Raw genomic sequence first — 16654 nt, forward strand, 5'->3', positions numbered from 1 at the left:
AAAAAGAAATAACAGTAGGGTGTGTGTCAAAGGTGGTGAAGGCAACCAGGATGGGGAAAATGATTATTATGGTGTGATCAAAGAGATTCTAGAATTATCATATTCAGGTTGGCCAAATAAGAAGATCATACTTTTCTGATGCAAGTGATTTGACCCAACACCTAGAAGAGGTACAAATGTACACTCACAGTACAACATAATTGAGGTTAATAAAAAGAGGAAGTATAATCGCTATGATCCTTTTATAATTACAGAAAAAGTTAAGAAAGTATATTATGCTCCATATCCATTGCGGATGGATAAGGATGATTGGTTGGTTGTAATCAAAACTAAGCTTGTTGATAGGGTGGAAGTTGAGAATGTGCTAGATGTTGCTTACCAAAACGATACCTCAAGTGTTAACCAAATGGTGGATGATCAGTTAGAAAATAATATGGAGCATCCTCAACGCATATTAGAAGAAGTTGATATTGAGGAAATAACAATCATAGAAAATGAGAATGAAGAATCACCTAATGAAAATGAAATAAGTGAAGTGGAAGAATTTTCGGACGAGGAAGGATACTTTGAAGACGACTAGCATGTTAGTTTTTTTAGCGCTCTCAACTTATATAGATTTATATTCTCAATTCTAATATTTTCTTTAATTATGTAGATGACCGGTAGGGGTCGAGGTAGGTCTAGGAAGGATAAGAGGCCTATTGATCATGATGATGGTGATACACCCTCGCTTCCTTCCACTCCACACTTGCATCCCTCCGTTGTTGATGGTCGGCAGCAATCTTCTAGGCACACATCTATTCCACCATATCCATCTACTCATCAGACTACCTACTATTCGCCCTCCCAGCAATATTCTTACCATTCTCCGTCACAGGGCTTTACCCCGCTTCCTCCACATGATCCTGCATATAGTTACATGGGTCCATCGAGTCAGCAGTCACAGGGCCATGTGGTGATACGCCCTTCATCTGCTCCATTTGCTTCATCACCAGCTAGATTGAATCTATCCATATTTCAGCCAGTCGGATCGTAGCAGTGGTCTGGATCGCAACAAGGGTCTAGATCGTTGCATGGGTGTGGATCGCAGCTATCTTCATCAGCGGCCCCGTCTCTCTTTACACTGAGTTCGTCTCCTAGAAGTTCTAGACTTTTCCTTCGGGATAGTAGCGTTGAGCCAGATGCCTCCCCTTCTGCGCACGCTTCAGATTCATCGGAGGAAGATGATCTAGAGTAAGCGCGGTATGATTGTTATCATAGGATGATCATCAGGCCTGAGGGCAATGGGTAAGATTTATTTATTACTTCTTTGTTTTTGCTAAATTATAATAGCTAGTCTTGTTTATTTAATGTAATTGCTATGTTGCAGGTTCATACTTAATCATCGAACTACAAAGATAATCACTGAAGCTCTTGGCCGGTTGTATGATGCACCCTATGCGACTTGGAATGACTTTCCACCGGAGCTCGTGCAGTAAATTTTCAACCAATTTAAGGTTTTAATACAATTCTTATCTATTTAAGCATTATATTAACAATATTTTTATCTAACGTTACACACTTCATTTGCAGACTAAGTGTGCCTGGGAGGACCGGTATAACAATGCCATTCTTGCAAATTTTGAGTTAAAATGACGTAAGAGACTATCTGATTCCTTCTATTCTGCTCGGAAGAAGAGCAAGAAGCCTTCATGGGTTCTACCACACATATGGGAGGATCTGCTGAGGCAGTGGACCACTGAGAAGTTCGAGAAGAAGAGTGAACAGGGAAGAAGGCCCGAGCATCTAAGAAGGATGGCTCATTGCACTGTGTGGGCGCAAGGAGCATGGGGACTGCGAGGAGACTACTAGTAATTCCTTAAAATATTTAATTCTATTTTTATCGAATTATATTTATAAATTTTAATTTAGTTAACATGTTTTATTATATTTGTAGGAAAAAAAATATGGGAGGAAGATGACTCATGATGAGTTCTTCATGAAGACTCACATCCGGAAGAAGAAGTCACCGATAGATCCAAATAGATAGGTCGAGGACCGGATGGAGACTACATATATAAGTTTCAAAACTACTATAACTTGAAATTAATGTTTATAATATTATATAGATAATAATTTTCTATCTTCTAAATAAAGGGTCGCTACAAGATTAATGTGGAGGAGTACACTCAGAGCTTGCCACCGAATGAGAAAGGCGAGCGATCACCCATTTCAGACGAAGAAGCGCGGAAGATATGGTTGGATGTTATCGGTGGTCCTAAAAAGGGGATAGCATACGGCCTTCCAGAGAGATCATTTCGGCGCTACAGGGTTGGATTGCAAGGTATAGGGACTTCCGCCCAAGGCGAGGTAATTGATAGGTCGACTCTCTCGTTTATGGAGAAGAAGATCACAAAGCTGACAGCAGAGATTGAAGAGACAAAGACTAGATAACAAAAGAGAGATGAACAATTTGATACCTTTCAAGTTCAGCTAGAAAAGAGGGACCAACAATTTAATCTACTTCAAGGTCAGCTGGCCAATCTTCTTGCTAGTAGTGTTTTCGCCATTCCCCGGTCTCGTGAGCCTTCCCCAGATGCTAATCCTTCTCGTCGTGATCCTTCGAACCATGTCGACGATGAAGCTTCTAGTAGTGAAGATGGAAATGATGCAATACAAAACACTCATTGAATGGTGTGTATTGCTAAACAAAGTCTTGAACTTGTGAATATTTAGTTGGAAATAGTTTTGAATAATGATTGTATTGTTGATATTATTTTGTTATTGAACATTTGTATAGTTGTTGTGGTTGGCGTTGTTGTTGTTGTTGTGGCTGTTATTAGGGTTGTTGTTGTGGTGGTTGTGGTTGTTATTAGCGTTGTTGTTGTGGTTGTTGTTGGTTAATTGTTATTGTTGTTGTGGTTGTTGTTGGTTAATTATTGTGGTTGTTGTTGGTTAATTGTGGTTGAATAGCAGCAACGTAATGTTGCCATTATAGGATGGATATTGGTTGTAATTGGCAGGTGGTGTATCTTAAAAGCAGGCATATTCTGCCAGATTTTTACCCAGAAAACCAACCGATTTCGGTCGGAATTCTCATATTAAAACCCAGAAATTCATAATTTTTGACCGACGTCGGTCGGTAATTTCAATTTGAAACTTCCGACCGAAGTCGGTCGAAAATAACTTTTTTGGATTGAAGGTTAGATAGATTTGAGTTCAAGATGAGGAGTTGATATCTGGGACCAAGAACTAAGCACTCTTAATTTTGGAGACCAAGGCGAGGGGTCATCTTCGGCAACCAACCGGTGGAGCCGGCCTCCCCGCCGTCCCCCCTGCCTGCACCCTCCATAACGGAAGTACGTAGAAACCTTGATCTGTTTACTTGCTCCTTTAATAAGATCGGGATGAGGAGTGACCTTTTACTGGACCTCGAGGATCGGCTTAAACTTGAAATTATTTATTTTTTTATTATTCCGACCGATTTCGGTCGGTCTGTTAAAATTTACAAAGAAATACAAAATTATTATATATTTATAATTCCGACTGAAATCGGTCGCTATTTTGAAAAATAAATAAAAAATAACTTAAATAATACCGACCGACTTTGGTCGGTATATTTATTTTTCCAACAAAACTTGTCAGTCAAAGCGGTCAACCAACGGTTGAATTAACCGATCGACTTCGGTCGAAAAATTACCCGTCGTTGGTCGAAACACCTTAACTACCATTATTGTTCCGACAAATTAAAAGCGGTCGGAAATCGATCACTTTTTCTTTAATTCTGATCGATTTCGGTCGGTTATGGTGGACGAAATTTGATAGTTTTCTAGTAGTGATCTGGTATTTGAAAGACAGTTGTTTTTTCCTTGCTTTCAGCTGACATAACAATTATTGTTCTCCTAAACTTAATTATAGCCTTGTTTTAGTCATGTGCACGGAAGTTTTCAGAATGATTAATCTAGTCAATTAACATTATGCCTCCATAAAATTAATTCTAACCTGATATTAGTACATGTGCTCTTAAAATTTTCGGTATCATCAATCTTGTCCCCAAGCAGTTGCTGCATGTCATCTTTCGGCTTTTTACTGCTAATAATATTATCTCTCTATCAATCTATAGAATTTAGCTTTTAGTTGAAAATATTTGCTTTCTTTTCCATTACAGCGAGTGTAGTATCTGCAATGTAAGGTGGTCTCATTGTCATTGCTTATTATGGTCCAGTTTCCATGAATATATGGAAAAATTCTCTTTCCAGTTTAACAGTGTTATTGTCAATGTTTAGCTTTAATTTTGTATATCATCAAACTCAATTTTTCAGTTGCTGGCAGCATTTATCGTGTCATTCATTGCAGTGATGGCAGTTATTGGTTCTCATTGGAAGCTTCTTAACAAGTTTCACGGAAACAAAGAAAGAGATGGTTTCTATTTTCCTTAATTCATAATTATAGACTTCTTTATTTATTTCCATAGTGACATACTTCTTTAGGATATGGTAAAATTCATATGTGATACGGCCTAAGATAGCCAACACGCGCTTTGGATATTAATTGTGGTTACTTTCGCCAACAGGAGGCTATGTGTGTAATTTGCCATCAATTGAAAATTACATGTAATTGGAGGCTATAATTATATTAAGTGACTACTTAGATTACTAGGTCTTTAGCATAGGGGTATTTAGGCTATACATGTAATAAGTGACTACTTAGATTCATTCAAGTGGAAGTGTGATTCCACTTCAAGAACACACCTTAAACCAGCAGCGCCTTTGGCATGATAGGTATATCTTGATCCATCGGTAGCAGAGTTAAATTGTCATTAACCGTGACAATAATGACAATCCATCATTACACATCTTAATAAAGATCTCATCATTCATGGAAATAGTCTCCCCAAAATGAAAGCCTAAGGGCTATTTCATACTAGGGAGGATAGTTAGTTGACAAGACCGTATTCCGCATTTTAATTCATACAATATGTGACTGCTTCAATCTTCTGTCACAAACAAAATGGAGATATATGTTAAGCCTTACCTATATAAATTAATTTTCGACCCCAAGAAAATGAGGAAATTATTTTTGTTCTCCTATGGAGTCACTGGACAGCAAAAAGTTAACACACTTGCATAGTCAAGCATCACACTTCACACATACTAATCCATTTACATACGCTACAGATTTACGCGATCTTACATATTATACTTTCAAACTTAACGTAGTCTATACCATATTACATATTCAACTCATACGGAGGTTACAAAGTGCACATCCTATAAACAATACTAGGTTGCTGGTCTCAGATAGAGAGGTAAATAACGTCTAGGATTTGGGTCTGAATTCCACACTGCGAATGCACTTGTGCATCTCATGTATTTCTCTGTCATTTCAGGGAAGTGTCGATCTATAACATCTTTCAATGTCTCTGTCTTGTTAACCCATTCGAAGCCTTTCTCTGTGTAGGTTCGCGCATTGAAATTAGTTGTAAAGAATCGATCAGCTTCTAGCCTCCTGAAGAAAATAAAAAAGATTGTCACGCGTATTAGCACAAAGACCAATTCTATATTTTGCACATACTACTGCAACATATTGACTTACCTTGAAGCAATGAGCAGAAATATGTTGAAAGCAGTCTCACTAATGGCAAAGCCTTTAATTTTCTTCTCCGCGTGTAGACCAACTTGGAGATCTAGCTTCTCAACATCATCACCATATACTTCTCGCAAAGCTTCAATTACTTCTTCATCATCAGTTAAATCCTCCCACTTGCTAATTGGTATCATCAGCAAATTCCTTCTAAACTCATTGTACCGTGGTATTCCCCTCTCTCTATCTCTATAAACTAGAGTTTAAAATAGCAATTTAGTATGTAGTTTCTATGATATTCGAGGACAATGTTTTATGTCATAGGGAAGAATGGATAAACATACTTTCTAACGCGGCCATGTCAACTAAATCTGGTCTTTCTTCTCCATCAATATCATGAGGAACAAGATTCCTCATCCACGTCGGATAATTCCACAATGTAGCAGCTCCACATGACTGATGACCCATTGATACCAGCATCTGCTCTATACCAATTTTGGACAAGCTTTTTTCTCCTTCTTTCCCAATCATTTCCGTCATAGGAATCCTGATCAAACTAGACAGTTAGAAAGCACATACATTTCCTAACTTTCTCATTTCTGATTTCAATAAATCTGGCCTTTTTGTGTTATAAATCAAATGTGTGGATCAGATTCTTATTCATGTCCTGAAATCAATTTCCAGTTTTTATAATGCAAAATGTGAGTAATTGGATAACATACTCTTCTTGAATAGGCAACGATTTGTCTTCTGAAGTAGTCGACTTCAAGTCCCTCAGAACAATTTTTTCAGGTAAAAGTGAGTGCATTCTATAGACGCTAACAAACTCTTCAGTCAATGAGTAGGGAGTCCCGTGATCTCTGGGCCTTTTAAATCCAACTAATCCACTCAGAATAGGTCCAAACTTAGGACCTAACAAATCCTTGATTCTCTTCCCCAAAAAGCCATACCTGAATCAAAGTAGACTCTGCTAGTTAACATTAGTAGTTAATATTATAGTCATTCGGTATTCGCAGTGCAAAGCATGATGCATAACATTTGATGATCATGAAAACTAATTGAAAACTGGGAGCTGCATTGTTAATTCAACCACAGTTATAGCAGACAGTTTCAGGCACTAGCTATTTTAGTACTTTACCCAACTACTCCATGTAGGATTACTATTTTATACTACTATAAAGGGCAACCCAGTGCACTAAGCTCCCGCTATGCACGGGGTCCGGGGAAGGGACGGACCGCAAGGGTCCATTGTACACAGCCTTACCCTGCATTTCTGCAAGAGGTTGTTTCCACGGCTCGAACCAGTGACCTCCTGGTCATCTGGCAGCAACTTTACCAGTTACGCCAAGGCTCCCCTTCACATGGCAGCAACATAGTAGTACTATTTTATACTACTATGTTTGCAAAAAATGTCGTCGCGCCCGTGTCAGATCTTCCAAAAATAAATTACTTTGGGGATCCGACACGTATACGATGATATTTTTGGAGGATCTCGCCAACATAGAATTTATCAATTACCTAGCAGTGGGCTTACCAGTTGATCCTCATTCCTGCCACTAGAGTATCAGTCTTAACTAGTTCAATTGTCCAATCAAGGGTATGGATTTTAGCAATGACTGCTGAAGTTATCAATCTTGCATGTCGGTACAACTTTTCATCGTCAAATTCAGGGTAATGTTCCTGAGACAAAAATCAGAACTTTTAAGCAAACTCAGTTATTTTAAGGTGCAAAGTTATCCTGAAGAAGCTGAAAAGAAAAGCATACTTTTAGCATATCACATATGGCGTTATGTTCCTTCATAAACAAGGCCTGCAACAGAGAGAAGCCTGCCCAATTGTTACGAACATCTCCAGATATTGGAATGCCATTATCGTCATGTTCAAGAAGTCCATCTCCTGAGACCCTGAGCTTTCCATCTTTAAATGTTCTCACCCTAATCATGCCCTCCTTATTATTCCCATATATTACACTCCCATCCCTAGCAAAACAGTAGGAACATATATAATTCATCAGATGAAATAAAACTCCATCACTAGACTAACTTCCAATCTGCATTACAATGAAGTAAGAAATCCAATTGAGTTCCGATTGGACAGTGTGGACATGAGTTGACCAGCGTATATGTCAACAAGGAATAATATTTCCGCCTCCTTTCCCCCTCCATCTCCACCGTAGTTGTTACTTCACTCTTTTAGCATGCTACTAAGCAGCACTTTGATACAGTATTTAGTTGAGTTTACTATTGATTTTAATAGAATCTATTTTGCTTGACTGAATATAACATGCAACAGTCATTCTTGAAGTTTCTCTCCATTAACAAAGAATAACCTGCTATTAGCACCATTCGATTGTGGGTGTATTCATGCTTTTGTAAATTTATGACAGTTTTAGATTTTGGGATGCAAGAGCATGGACTTGATGATGTATTTATCTTTGTTCTTCTTTCCTTGTCCAATAATCTTGTCGGTTTAACAGGTAATTCTTTTCCACCAGTGTCTTATATTATTAGCTTAGTCCATCACCAGTAGGGTATTTAGTTTTATTGCTGGCTTTGGAGTGAATAGAAGTACAAATAAAGTCACAAAAGTTCAAAATATGAGAGAACTTTTTAGGTTTTCTCTGGGGATTTAGAAGTTTTTGAGTCTACTCACCACCATGGGGTCCTTGAATTCAAATGCCCAAACTTCAGATCAGGTGAACCTGTAGGAAGTTTTCTGGTCTTAAAGAACTTAAATGACTTCAACGGGCACCCTGCTGCAACATCTTCAGGCGCTCTAAGCTCGACCTGTCAAAATATTTGTGTAAGAGAAACACAAAACACACCTTTACCATGATGAATACTCTAAATACTGCCTCCGACAAGTTATACGTAGGTACCTGTTCAGTGTCCTCCATATGGTCATTCCAATCATGGATCATAAATTGTACCCAGGCGCACGCTATCATGTTGAATTGGCTCCCGCAATCTGTGCACTTTCTCCTTTCCAAGAGCTTCGTGGCCACCGTTACTGGATGAGGTTCCAGTAGCTACATAATCAAATGATATTGTCATAACTCCTAAGTGAATGAGAGATATCAAGCTATAGATTACAGATAGCGATATGACTAAGGTACATTTATTGGATCATGCTAATTAGCTGTCAAAAAATGATCAGAATAAAAGAATTGAAACAGGTTCAATAAAGCTGAAAGAATAAAATGATTGTATTGTTAGCTTACCCCATAACTTGAAGTTGATGGTGGCATGTTGCGACCAAAGAAGGTTCCATGACTGCCTACTAAATGATCCGCAGGATGATTGCACGTACCATCAGCAGTCCGATACGAAAACTCTTCTGTGTCATATTTCTTGCCATTAACTTCTCCAACACGTAAGAGGTTGTATCGCTGGTGTAAGTGTCTTCTTAGTCCTAGGTAAGCCAACCCGAGTAACACTGGTAATCTATGCCATAGATCAAACTTGTCCAAAAGATGTACCACCTGACATATCAAAAACAGGAGCATCAGTAAAAATAACATTCTAGTTTGTAAAGCATAATATCACATGGTAAAAGAAGGGAACAGAGAAAACTAACATAGAACAAGATTGTGTCAAAGAGAGACATCTTCGCTACAACATGCCGGAGTTGAGGGTGAATAAAGGCTGCAAGAGAAAATGAGAATGCCATGAGAGTTTCTCAGCTGTTGACCTGTCAATGAAACAAAGGATTACTTCAAGAGGTTGGTTATGAAGATTGAGAGGGAAGATAGCATTTAAAAGAGTTGAACCAGTGTCAAACCTGTCCTGTTTCCTGTCTTCAATTACTCATATCTGTAGGCCCAATCAAGATTGATGCAATCAACTGTCTTCAATTAATCTTTTTTATATTATAATGACGCAAATCGAAGACAAGTGTCCAATAGCTCGTTATGGTGATATCTTAATGAGCTTGGGAACTATGACCAAAATTTTGGAACTGATGAGAAACATATGTATAGTGATTATTTAATTTGACGAGGATTAATTACCAGTAAACAGCCAAAAGGCCCTTTTTTGAAGGTTAGAATTAGCTAGGACATAACATCAGAAACATTCTTTTCGTCCTTCATATTCAGAGTAGCTAACTATCCATAAATGATACTCTTAAATTCCAACATCTGATCAAATATTATACTCCCATATCCTTCTCTATCCCCTTTAAAGCAAAACAATAACAATTTATGTGCTTAGATTTGAACTATGTATACATACAAAAAAAATAAAATAAACATATATACTAAGATCACATTTACTGAAACCCACTAACTCTATATACAAAGGCAGATGTAGCACGCGAGCAGTGGGTTCAACTGAACCCAGTACTTTGCACGAAAAGAGTATATTTATATGTAAAAATTTATAAAAATTGCAACAAATAGGAGGTCTGAACCCATAATTTTGAACATATAGTACGTTCAATGCTAGAAAAACTTAAAGATTGACCCATAAAACTTATATACTAAATCCGTCTCTGTCAATGTACTAGATTCTCCTCTGCTCTCAAAGAAAAAATTAAAGGACAAACTTTCTAAGAGTGATGCCAAGTAGTTGGTAAAGAATTTCATAGCAAATTAATTACCTCCAAACTAACGAACCAGTTGAAGAATAAGTAAAGCCAGCATCAGCTTCTTGCTCTAGGAAATGTGATGCAAGAAATTGGTAAAGTGGAAAGCAACATCTATATATCTGTCTACTTTTTCTAAAGCCTTTTCGAGCATTATTTGATCTATTGATGTTCACACATTATTTTGGGAACAGTAACTTCGTATGAGATTCAAAGAAGCTGAAGTGACGCTTTCATAACACGTCCACAATATTCCAAATTAACTAAACCCCATTGTATGAATTTCGTTGGGTCTCTTTCTTGTTTCCCTCTTCTCAGGCGGTAGTTGTTTAATTTGGCAATATTAATGTGAACTAGATTAAATATTTGAATTCTCCTTTTGGGAAGAAATTGGTAGATGTATTTTTTCATTCATTTATCACACTTAATGTGATGTCATGTATGACATTATTAAGGTCATTTCCTTCTATAAATAACAAGGGTTTTGTTCATTTGTAAACATCTCTCACTTGCCTTCTTATCTCCTAAGGCATTTGAATCTTCTTTCTCTCTTGTAGTATTTTACTTGTATTTTTGGAGTAAAATAAAGTTTGAGCTGATTATTTTCGAGAACTAGGCAAAAATCAAATTTTGTCGAATCTCGTTAATTTCTGGTGTTCTTTTTTTATTATTGTCTCATTTACTATTTATTAGCTACCTTTAGATATAGTAGTTGTGATTTAATCACTCTATATATATTCGGCTTCCGCAACAATTGGTATCAGAGCCAAGGTTCTATCTAAGTATGCTTGTGGTTGCAGCATAGTCTAAACTTCCACGTCAAAAAAGAATTACTTTGGCGTTCTGTATTGTCAGCAAATAAATAGTATCTGTAGCAAAAATGGGAGATAATAAAAATGAAGAGTCCACATCGGGTGTCAGTAATACGTCGTTGGCATCTTCGCTTATGATAAGAATTCTGTCAAATGCGAAATTTACAGTTGAAATTTTTGACGGGTCAGGATATTTCGGGATGTGGCAAGTTGAGGTTCTTGATGTCCTTTTTTCAACTAGGGCTAGATATTTCCATAGAAGAAAATAAACCAGACAATATCGGAGAATAAGATTGGAAGATTATCAACCACGTTGCTTGTGGTGCCATTCGATCTTACCTCGCAAGAGAATAGAAATATCCATACACAAAAGAAACTTCTGCAAGTAAATTGTGGAATGCATTGGAGGACAAATTCTTGAAGAAAAACAGTCAAAATAAACTTTACATGAAAAAAAGACGGTTACGCTTCACATATGTTCATGGTACTACAATGAATGATCATATCACCATCTTTAATAAGTTGGCGACAGATTTGTAGAATATGGACGTGACTTTTAGTGATGGAGATATGGCCTTAAGGTTATTAAGTTCACTTCTCGATAAGTACGAGCACCTCGAAACTACTCTACTTCATGGGAATGATGAAGTATCTCTCAAAGAAGTTTGTTCTGCCTTGTACAGATATGAACAAAGAAAGAGAGAAAAGCAAAAGAGTGGAGAATGAGAAGCACTAGTCGTGAGAGGTCATTCTCAAAACCAGATGAGAATGAAGAAAGGAAGATCGAAGTCAAGATCCAGACCCAACAAAGATGAAGGCGCCTTTTGCCGAGAAAATGGGCACTGGAAGAAAGACTGTCCAAAGTTGAAAAATAAGGCCAAACCTAACAATGGGAAGACTGACATGGATTCAAATGTAGCTGATTGTGACGACTTTCATTTCTCACTAGTTACAACTGAGCCATTCAAACCATCTAACATATGGCTGATGGATTCAGCTTGTAGCTATCATATGTGTCCCAACAGGGACTGGTTCGTTGATTTTCAAGAAAGAGAATGTAGAGTTATTCACACCGAAAATAACAATCCTCTTACCGCATATGGTATTGGTTCAATCTGATTAAGGAAACATGATAGATGATCAGAACATTAAAAGATGTTCGATACGTGCCGGAATTGAAGAAAAATCTCATTTTTGTAGAAGCCCTAGAGTTAAAGGGGCTCAAAGTCGTTGCAGAAAATGGGGTAATGAGAATATGCTCCGGTGCATTAGTTGTAATGAAGGGAATTCAGCGAAATAATAATATGTACTACTATCACGGTAGTACAATTATTGGGACAGCAACAGAGACATCTAGTGATGACAAGGAGGCAGAAGCAACCAAGTTATGGCACATGCGCTTGGGACATGCTGGAGGAAAATCCTTGAAAATTTTATCAGATCATGGATTGTTAAAAGGAGTAAAGATTTGCAATTTGGAGTTTTGTGAGCATTGTATCAAGGGGAAACAGACAAGGGTTAAATTTGAAACGGATATCCATAATACTAAAGGTATATTGGATTATGTTCACTCTGATTTTGGGGTGCTTCCAAAATACCTTCATTAGGTAGGAAACACTATTTTGTAACCTTTATTGATGACCCTTCCCGGAGAGTGTGGGTGTATACTATGAAAACCAAAGATGAGGTGCTCGAAATTTTTCTCAAATGGAAGGCGATGATAGAGACTCAAACAGGCAGAAAGATAGAGTGTCTTCGCACAGATAATGGTGAAGAATATAAAAATGATCTTTACAATAATATTTGTGAAGATGATGGCATTTTGAGATATTTCACCGTCAGAAATACACCACAACAGAATGGAGTGGCAGAACATATGAACCGGACTTTGATGGAGAAGGTTCGGTATATGTTGTCCAAAGCTGGCTTGGGCAAAGAATTTTGGGCTGAGACAATAACATAAGCATGTCACCTCATTAATCGTCTACCATATGTCGTTATTGGTGGCAAGACACCATTTGCAAAATGGTATGAAAAAACTGCTGAAGATTATAATTTTTTGTATGTGTTTGGCTCAATTACATACTATCATGTGAAAGAGTGAAAAATTGGATCTGAGAGCAAAGAAAACTATATTTATGGGGATTACTTCTGGAGTCAAAGGATACCGATTATGGTGTCCAGAGACAAGAAAAATTATATTCAGCAGAGATGTTACCTTTGATGAATCTTCCATAACAGATAAGGTGACATTTGAAGATGTCAAATAAACTAATGGTGTTTTAAAGCAGGTGGAGTTTGAGAAAAAATTAATTTTTCCAATACAAGGAGAAAACGAGGAAACAATAGAAGATTTTCCCCTCGAAGAAGAGTCAGCAAAGAGGGATATTCCAATCAGGAACCTCAACAACAACTTGAATCAATAGCAACCAGCAAGCCAAAAAGAACAATAAAGAAATCTATTCGTCTCATAGAGACGGTGGCTTGTACAGGCTCAATTGTAGTTGATGGTGTTCCTACCACTTATAAAGACGCAGTCCAAAGTTCAGAAAAAGATAAGTGGAGGATTGCCATGAATGAAAAAATGTAGTCCCTTCATCAGAATCGTACATGGAAATTGGCCAATCTCCCCAAGGGCAAGAAAATAATTAGGTGCAAATGGGTATTTGCTATGAAAGAAGGATTTTCTAACCAAGAAAATGTTCGCTATAAAGTAAGATTGGTGTCCAAAGGGTACGCTCAAAAGTAGGGAATTGATTACAATGAGATATTTTCTCCAGTCGTGAAACACTCCTCCATTAGAGTTTTGTTGGCTTTGGTAGCACAGTTGAATTTGGAACTAGTTCAGTTAGATGTAAAAACTGTATTTTTACATGAAGACTTAGAAGAAGAAATTTATATGACTCAGTCAGAAGGATTCAAAGTTGTTGGAAAGGAAAATATGGTGTGCAAACTTGAAAATCGTTGTACGGATTGAAACAATCTTCTAGATAATGGTACGAACGATTTGACAAGTTTATATTGCGGCAGAAGTACAGAAGAAGCAAATACGATCATTGTGTGTATTTGCGCAAGCTTAAAGACGGATCCTTCATATATCTTCTCCTATACGTTGATGATATGTTGATAGCTTCCAAAAGTCAATAGGAAATTGAGAAGTTGAAGATTCAACTGAGAAAGGAGTTTGAGATGAATGATTTGGGTTAGGCGAAGAAAATTCTTAGCATGGAGATAAAAAGAGATAGACATTCAAAGAAACTCTATATATCTCAGAGAGAATACTTGAAGAGAGTAATCGATCGATTTGGCATGAATGACAACACGAAGTCGGTTAGCACTCTGCTTGCTCCTCACTTTAAGCTTAGTGATGCTATGTCGCTAAAGAATAAAGCTGAACGAGAGTATATGTCAAGAGTACCATATGCGAATGTTGTTGGTAGCTTAATGTATGCAATGGTTTGCACAAGGCCTGATATTTCATATGCTATCGGAGTTGTAAGAAGGTATATGCATGATCCAGGAAAGGAGCATTGGCAAGCTGTGAAATGGATTCTATGGTATATTCGTAATACTGTATATGCTGGATTGATTTTTGAGCAGGAAGATAGTCAGTATTTGGTTGGATATTGTGACTCGGATTATGCGGGTGATTTGGACAAGCGTAGATCAACTACTGGTTATGTTTTAACTTTTGCAAATGCACCAGTTAGTTGGAAGTCTACTTTGCAGTCAACGGTTGCTTTGTCTACTACTGAGGCAGAGTACATGGCAATTACGGAGGCTGTAAAGGAGGCAATTTGGCTTCAAGAGTTGCTTAGAGAGCTTGGTATTGGTCAAGAAAGCATCACACTATTTTGTGATAGTCAGAGTGCTATCCAATTAGCAAAGAACCAAGTTTATCATGCAAGGACGAAGCACATTGATGTTCGATATCACTTTATACGAGATATTATAGAAGAAGGTGGAGTCATGGTGCAGAAAATTCGGACTACAGATAACCCTGCTGATATGCTGGCAAAAGTAGTGACTGCGATCAAGTTTCAACATTGTTTGAACTTGATCAACATTGTTGAACTTTGAAGATTGAAGTTGAAGACACAATCAAAATTTATTAGTGAGAGAAAACTGAAAAAGTGAAATCTTGCCAAGGTGGAGATTTGTTGAATTTGACAAGATTAATGTGAAATAGTGTGAACATTTGAAGCCTCATTTTAGGAAGAAATTGGTAGATGCATTTTTTCATGCATTTACATTGCATGATCACACTTAATGTGATGCCATGCATGACATTATTAAGGCAATTTTTCTTCTATAAATAGCACAGGTTTTGTTCATTTTTAAACATCTCTCACTTGCCTTCTTATCTCCTAAGGCATTTGAATCTTCTTTCTCTCTTGTAGTATTTCACTTGTATTTTTGGAGTGAAATAAAGTTTGAGTTGATTGTGTCCGAGGACTAGGCAGAAATCAAATTTTGCCGAACCTCGTTAATTTCTGGTATTCTTTTTTATTATTGTCTCATTTACTATTTATTAACTACCTTTAGATATAGTAGTTGTGATTTAATCACTCTCTATATATTCGACTTCCGCAACAGAAGTTGCATTATCCTGGTAGAAGTAAAATATTTAGTAAGCGTTTGGACATAAGAATTGTAATTTTTGAAAAAAAATATTATTTAGAGTTAAGTTGAAAAATGGTATTTGAAATTTGAAATTATGTTTGGATATGCATTTCACTTCGAAAAAATGTTACAGTTTTGTGAGTGGAAAAAAAATTATGAAAAAGAGGTCAAAACTACTTTTTAGTTTTTAAACTACTCATTTTCGAAATTTTTTTAAATACTTGTAAAATTTTATGTACAAACATATTTTTGAAAAAATAATAATTGAAAAAAAGGATTTTTTTTAAGGGAGAAACGGGCCTTAGTTATTTTACTACACTTACATTTTCACCTGACTCTTCTTTCGTGTGAACGCACACTATCGTTGTCATGACTCATCGTGCCTCGTCTTTTGGTAAAGATATTTAGATTATCAAAGATGTGTTTGGACTTGGTACTTTTGTAAATACAGAACAGGATAAGGATTAACGAAGATATTTATATTAATAACGAATAGAATATATTTACATTTGTAATTGTAGTGGATGTAGTATATTAGGTAAGCGGGATGGGCAGCACCTAGCCACCTAGTGTTCTCCAATCGGTTATGGGAGATATTAAAATTTAATACTAACGTCGAATAATAGAAGGATTTTAATTATTTAATTGTTGTGTTAAAATAAGTGCATAACTATTGCTACATATACATCATACATGGGGTAAAGATGTATTTCATTCTCAATAAATTAAAATTTTAGACTTTGATTACAAAAAGAGTTGTTTCAATTCGATAAAAGTTGTTCGGTAATGGCCGAACCTTCTCATCTTTCATATTCTTATCTCATGGTGTAAACTCTGGCTTTACGTTTTTGTCTCTTAGTACACTAACTTGTGAAGTATCAAATCATATTTGAAAAAAGAAGTATCAAATCATACAACTTGTAATATGACCATTATTTTATCAAATGGAGTCCATCTCACATAAGTATAAGTATCTTTGCAAAGTGTAGACTTTGTTGGCAATATTCTTTGGGACCTAAAAATATTGCATTGTATGTTGGACATCATTTGCACAAATTGTATCTCTTCTTTTA

At 36.8% G+C, this 16654-nt stretch overlaps 2 protein-coding genes across 7 annotated transcripts; one reads left to right on the plus strand and one right to left on the minus strand.

The window, feature by feature from the left end:
• Positions 1–5078: 5078 nt before the first annotated feature.
• LOC107788054 (alpha-dioxygenase 2) lies at positions 5079–10589 on the minus strand. 6 transcript variants are annotated; one of them, XM_075251428.1, is made up of 12 exons: positions 10162–10589; positions 9343–9519; positions 9139–9252; positions 8783–9043; positions 8441–8590; positions 8215–8348; positions 7328–7541; positions 7097–7242; positions 6285–6512; positions 5907–6109; positions 5575–5818; positions 5079–5487 (listed from the first exon to the last, which is right to left on the minus strand). In XM_075251428.1, exons 3-12 carry the CDS (start codon positions 9229–9231, stop codon positions 5262–5264), a joined length of 1899 nt encoding a protein of 632 aa, XP_075107529.1. In that variant the 5' UTR covers positions 9232–9252; positions 9343–9519; positions 10162–10589; the 3' UTR covers positions 5079–5261. The 6 variants fall into 6 exon arrangements, with proteins under 6 accessions (XP_075107529.1, XP_016465189.2, XP_075107531.1 ...); XM_016609703.2 differs by having other exon boundaries at positions 9343–9499; positions 10162–10324; XM_075251430.1 differs by having other exon boundaries at positions 9343–9374; positions 10162–10301.
• Positions 10590–14411: 3822 nt separating this feature from the next.
• LOC142179807 (secreted RxLR effector protein 161-like) lies at positions 14412–15523 on the plus strand. Its single transcript, XM_075250683.1, has 2 exons — positions 14412–14784; positions 15504–15523. Exons 1-2 carry the CDS (start codon positions 14412–14414, stop codon positions 15521–15523), a joined length of 393 nt encoding a protein of 130 aa, XP_075106784.1.
• The last annotated feature ends 1131 nt before the right edge of the window (positions 15524–16654 follow it).

This window comes from Nicotiana tabacum, chromosome 4 (assembly GCF_000715075.1).
Source record: "Nicotiana tabacum cultivar K326 chromosome 4, ASM71507v2, whole genome shotgun sequence".
Lineage (NCBI taxonomy): Eukaryota > Viridiplantae > Streptophyta > Magnoliopsida > Solanales > Solanaceae > Nicotiana > Nicotiana tabacum.

Coding starts and splice junctions, on each gene's coding strand:
- LOC107788054 (XM_075251428.1), bottom strand. CDS start 9,231: ATGGCATTCTCATTTTCTCTTGCAGCCTTTATTCACCCTCAACTCCGG. Junction 6,110..6,284: donor TCGTTGCCTATTCAAGAAGA/GTATGTTATCCA, acceptor TAGTTTGATCAG/GATTCCTATGACGGAAATGA. Junction 5,488..5,574: donor TTTCTGCTCATTGCTTCAAG/GTAAGTCAATAT, acceptor TATTTTCTTCAG/GAGGCTAGAAGCTGATCGAT.
- LOC142179807 (XM_075250683.1), top strand. CDS start 14,412: ATGGTTTGCACAAGGCCTGATATTTCATATGCTATCGGAGTTGTAAGA. Junction 14,785..15,503: donor AGAGTTGCTTAGAGAGCTTG/GTATTGGTCAAG, acceptor AACTACCTTTAG/ATATAGTAGTTGTGATTTAA.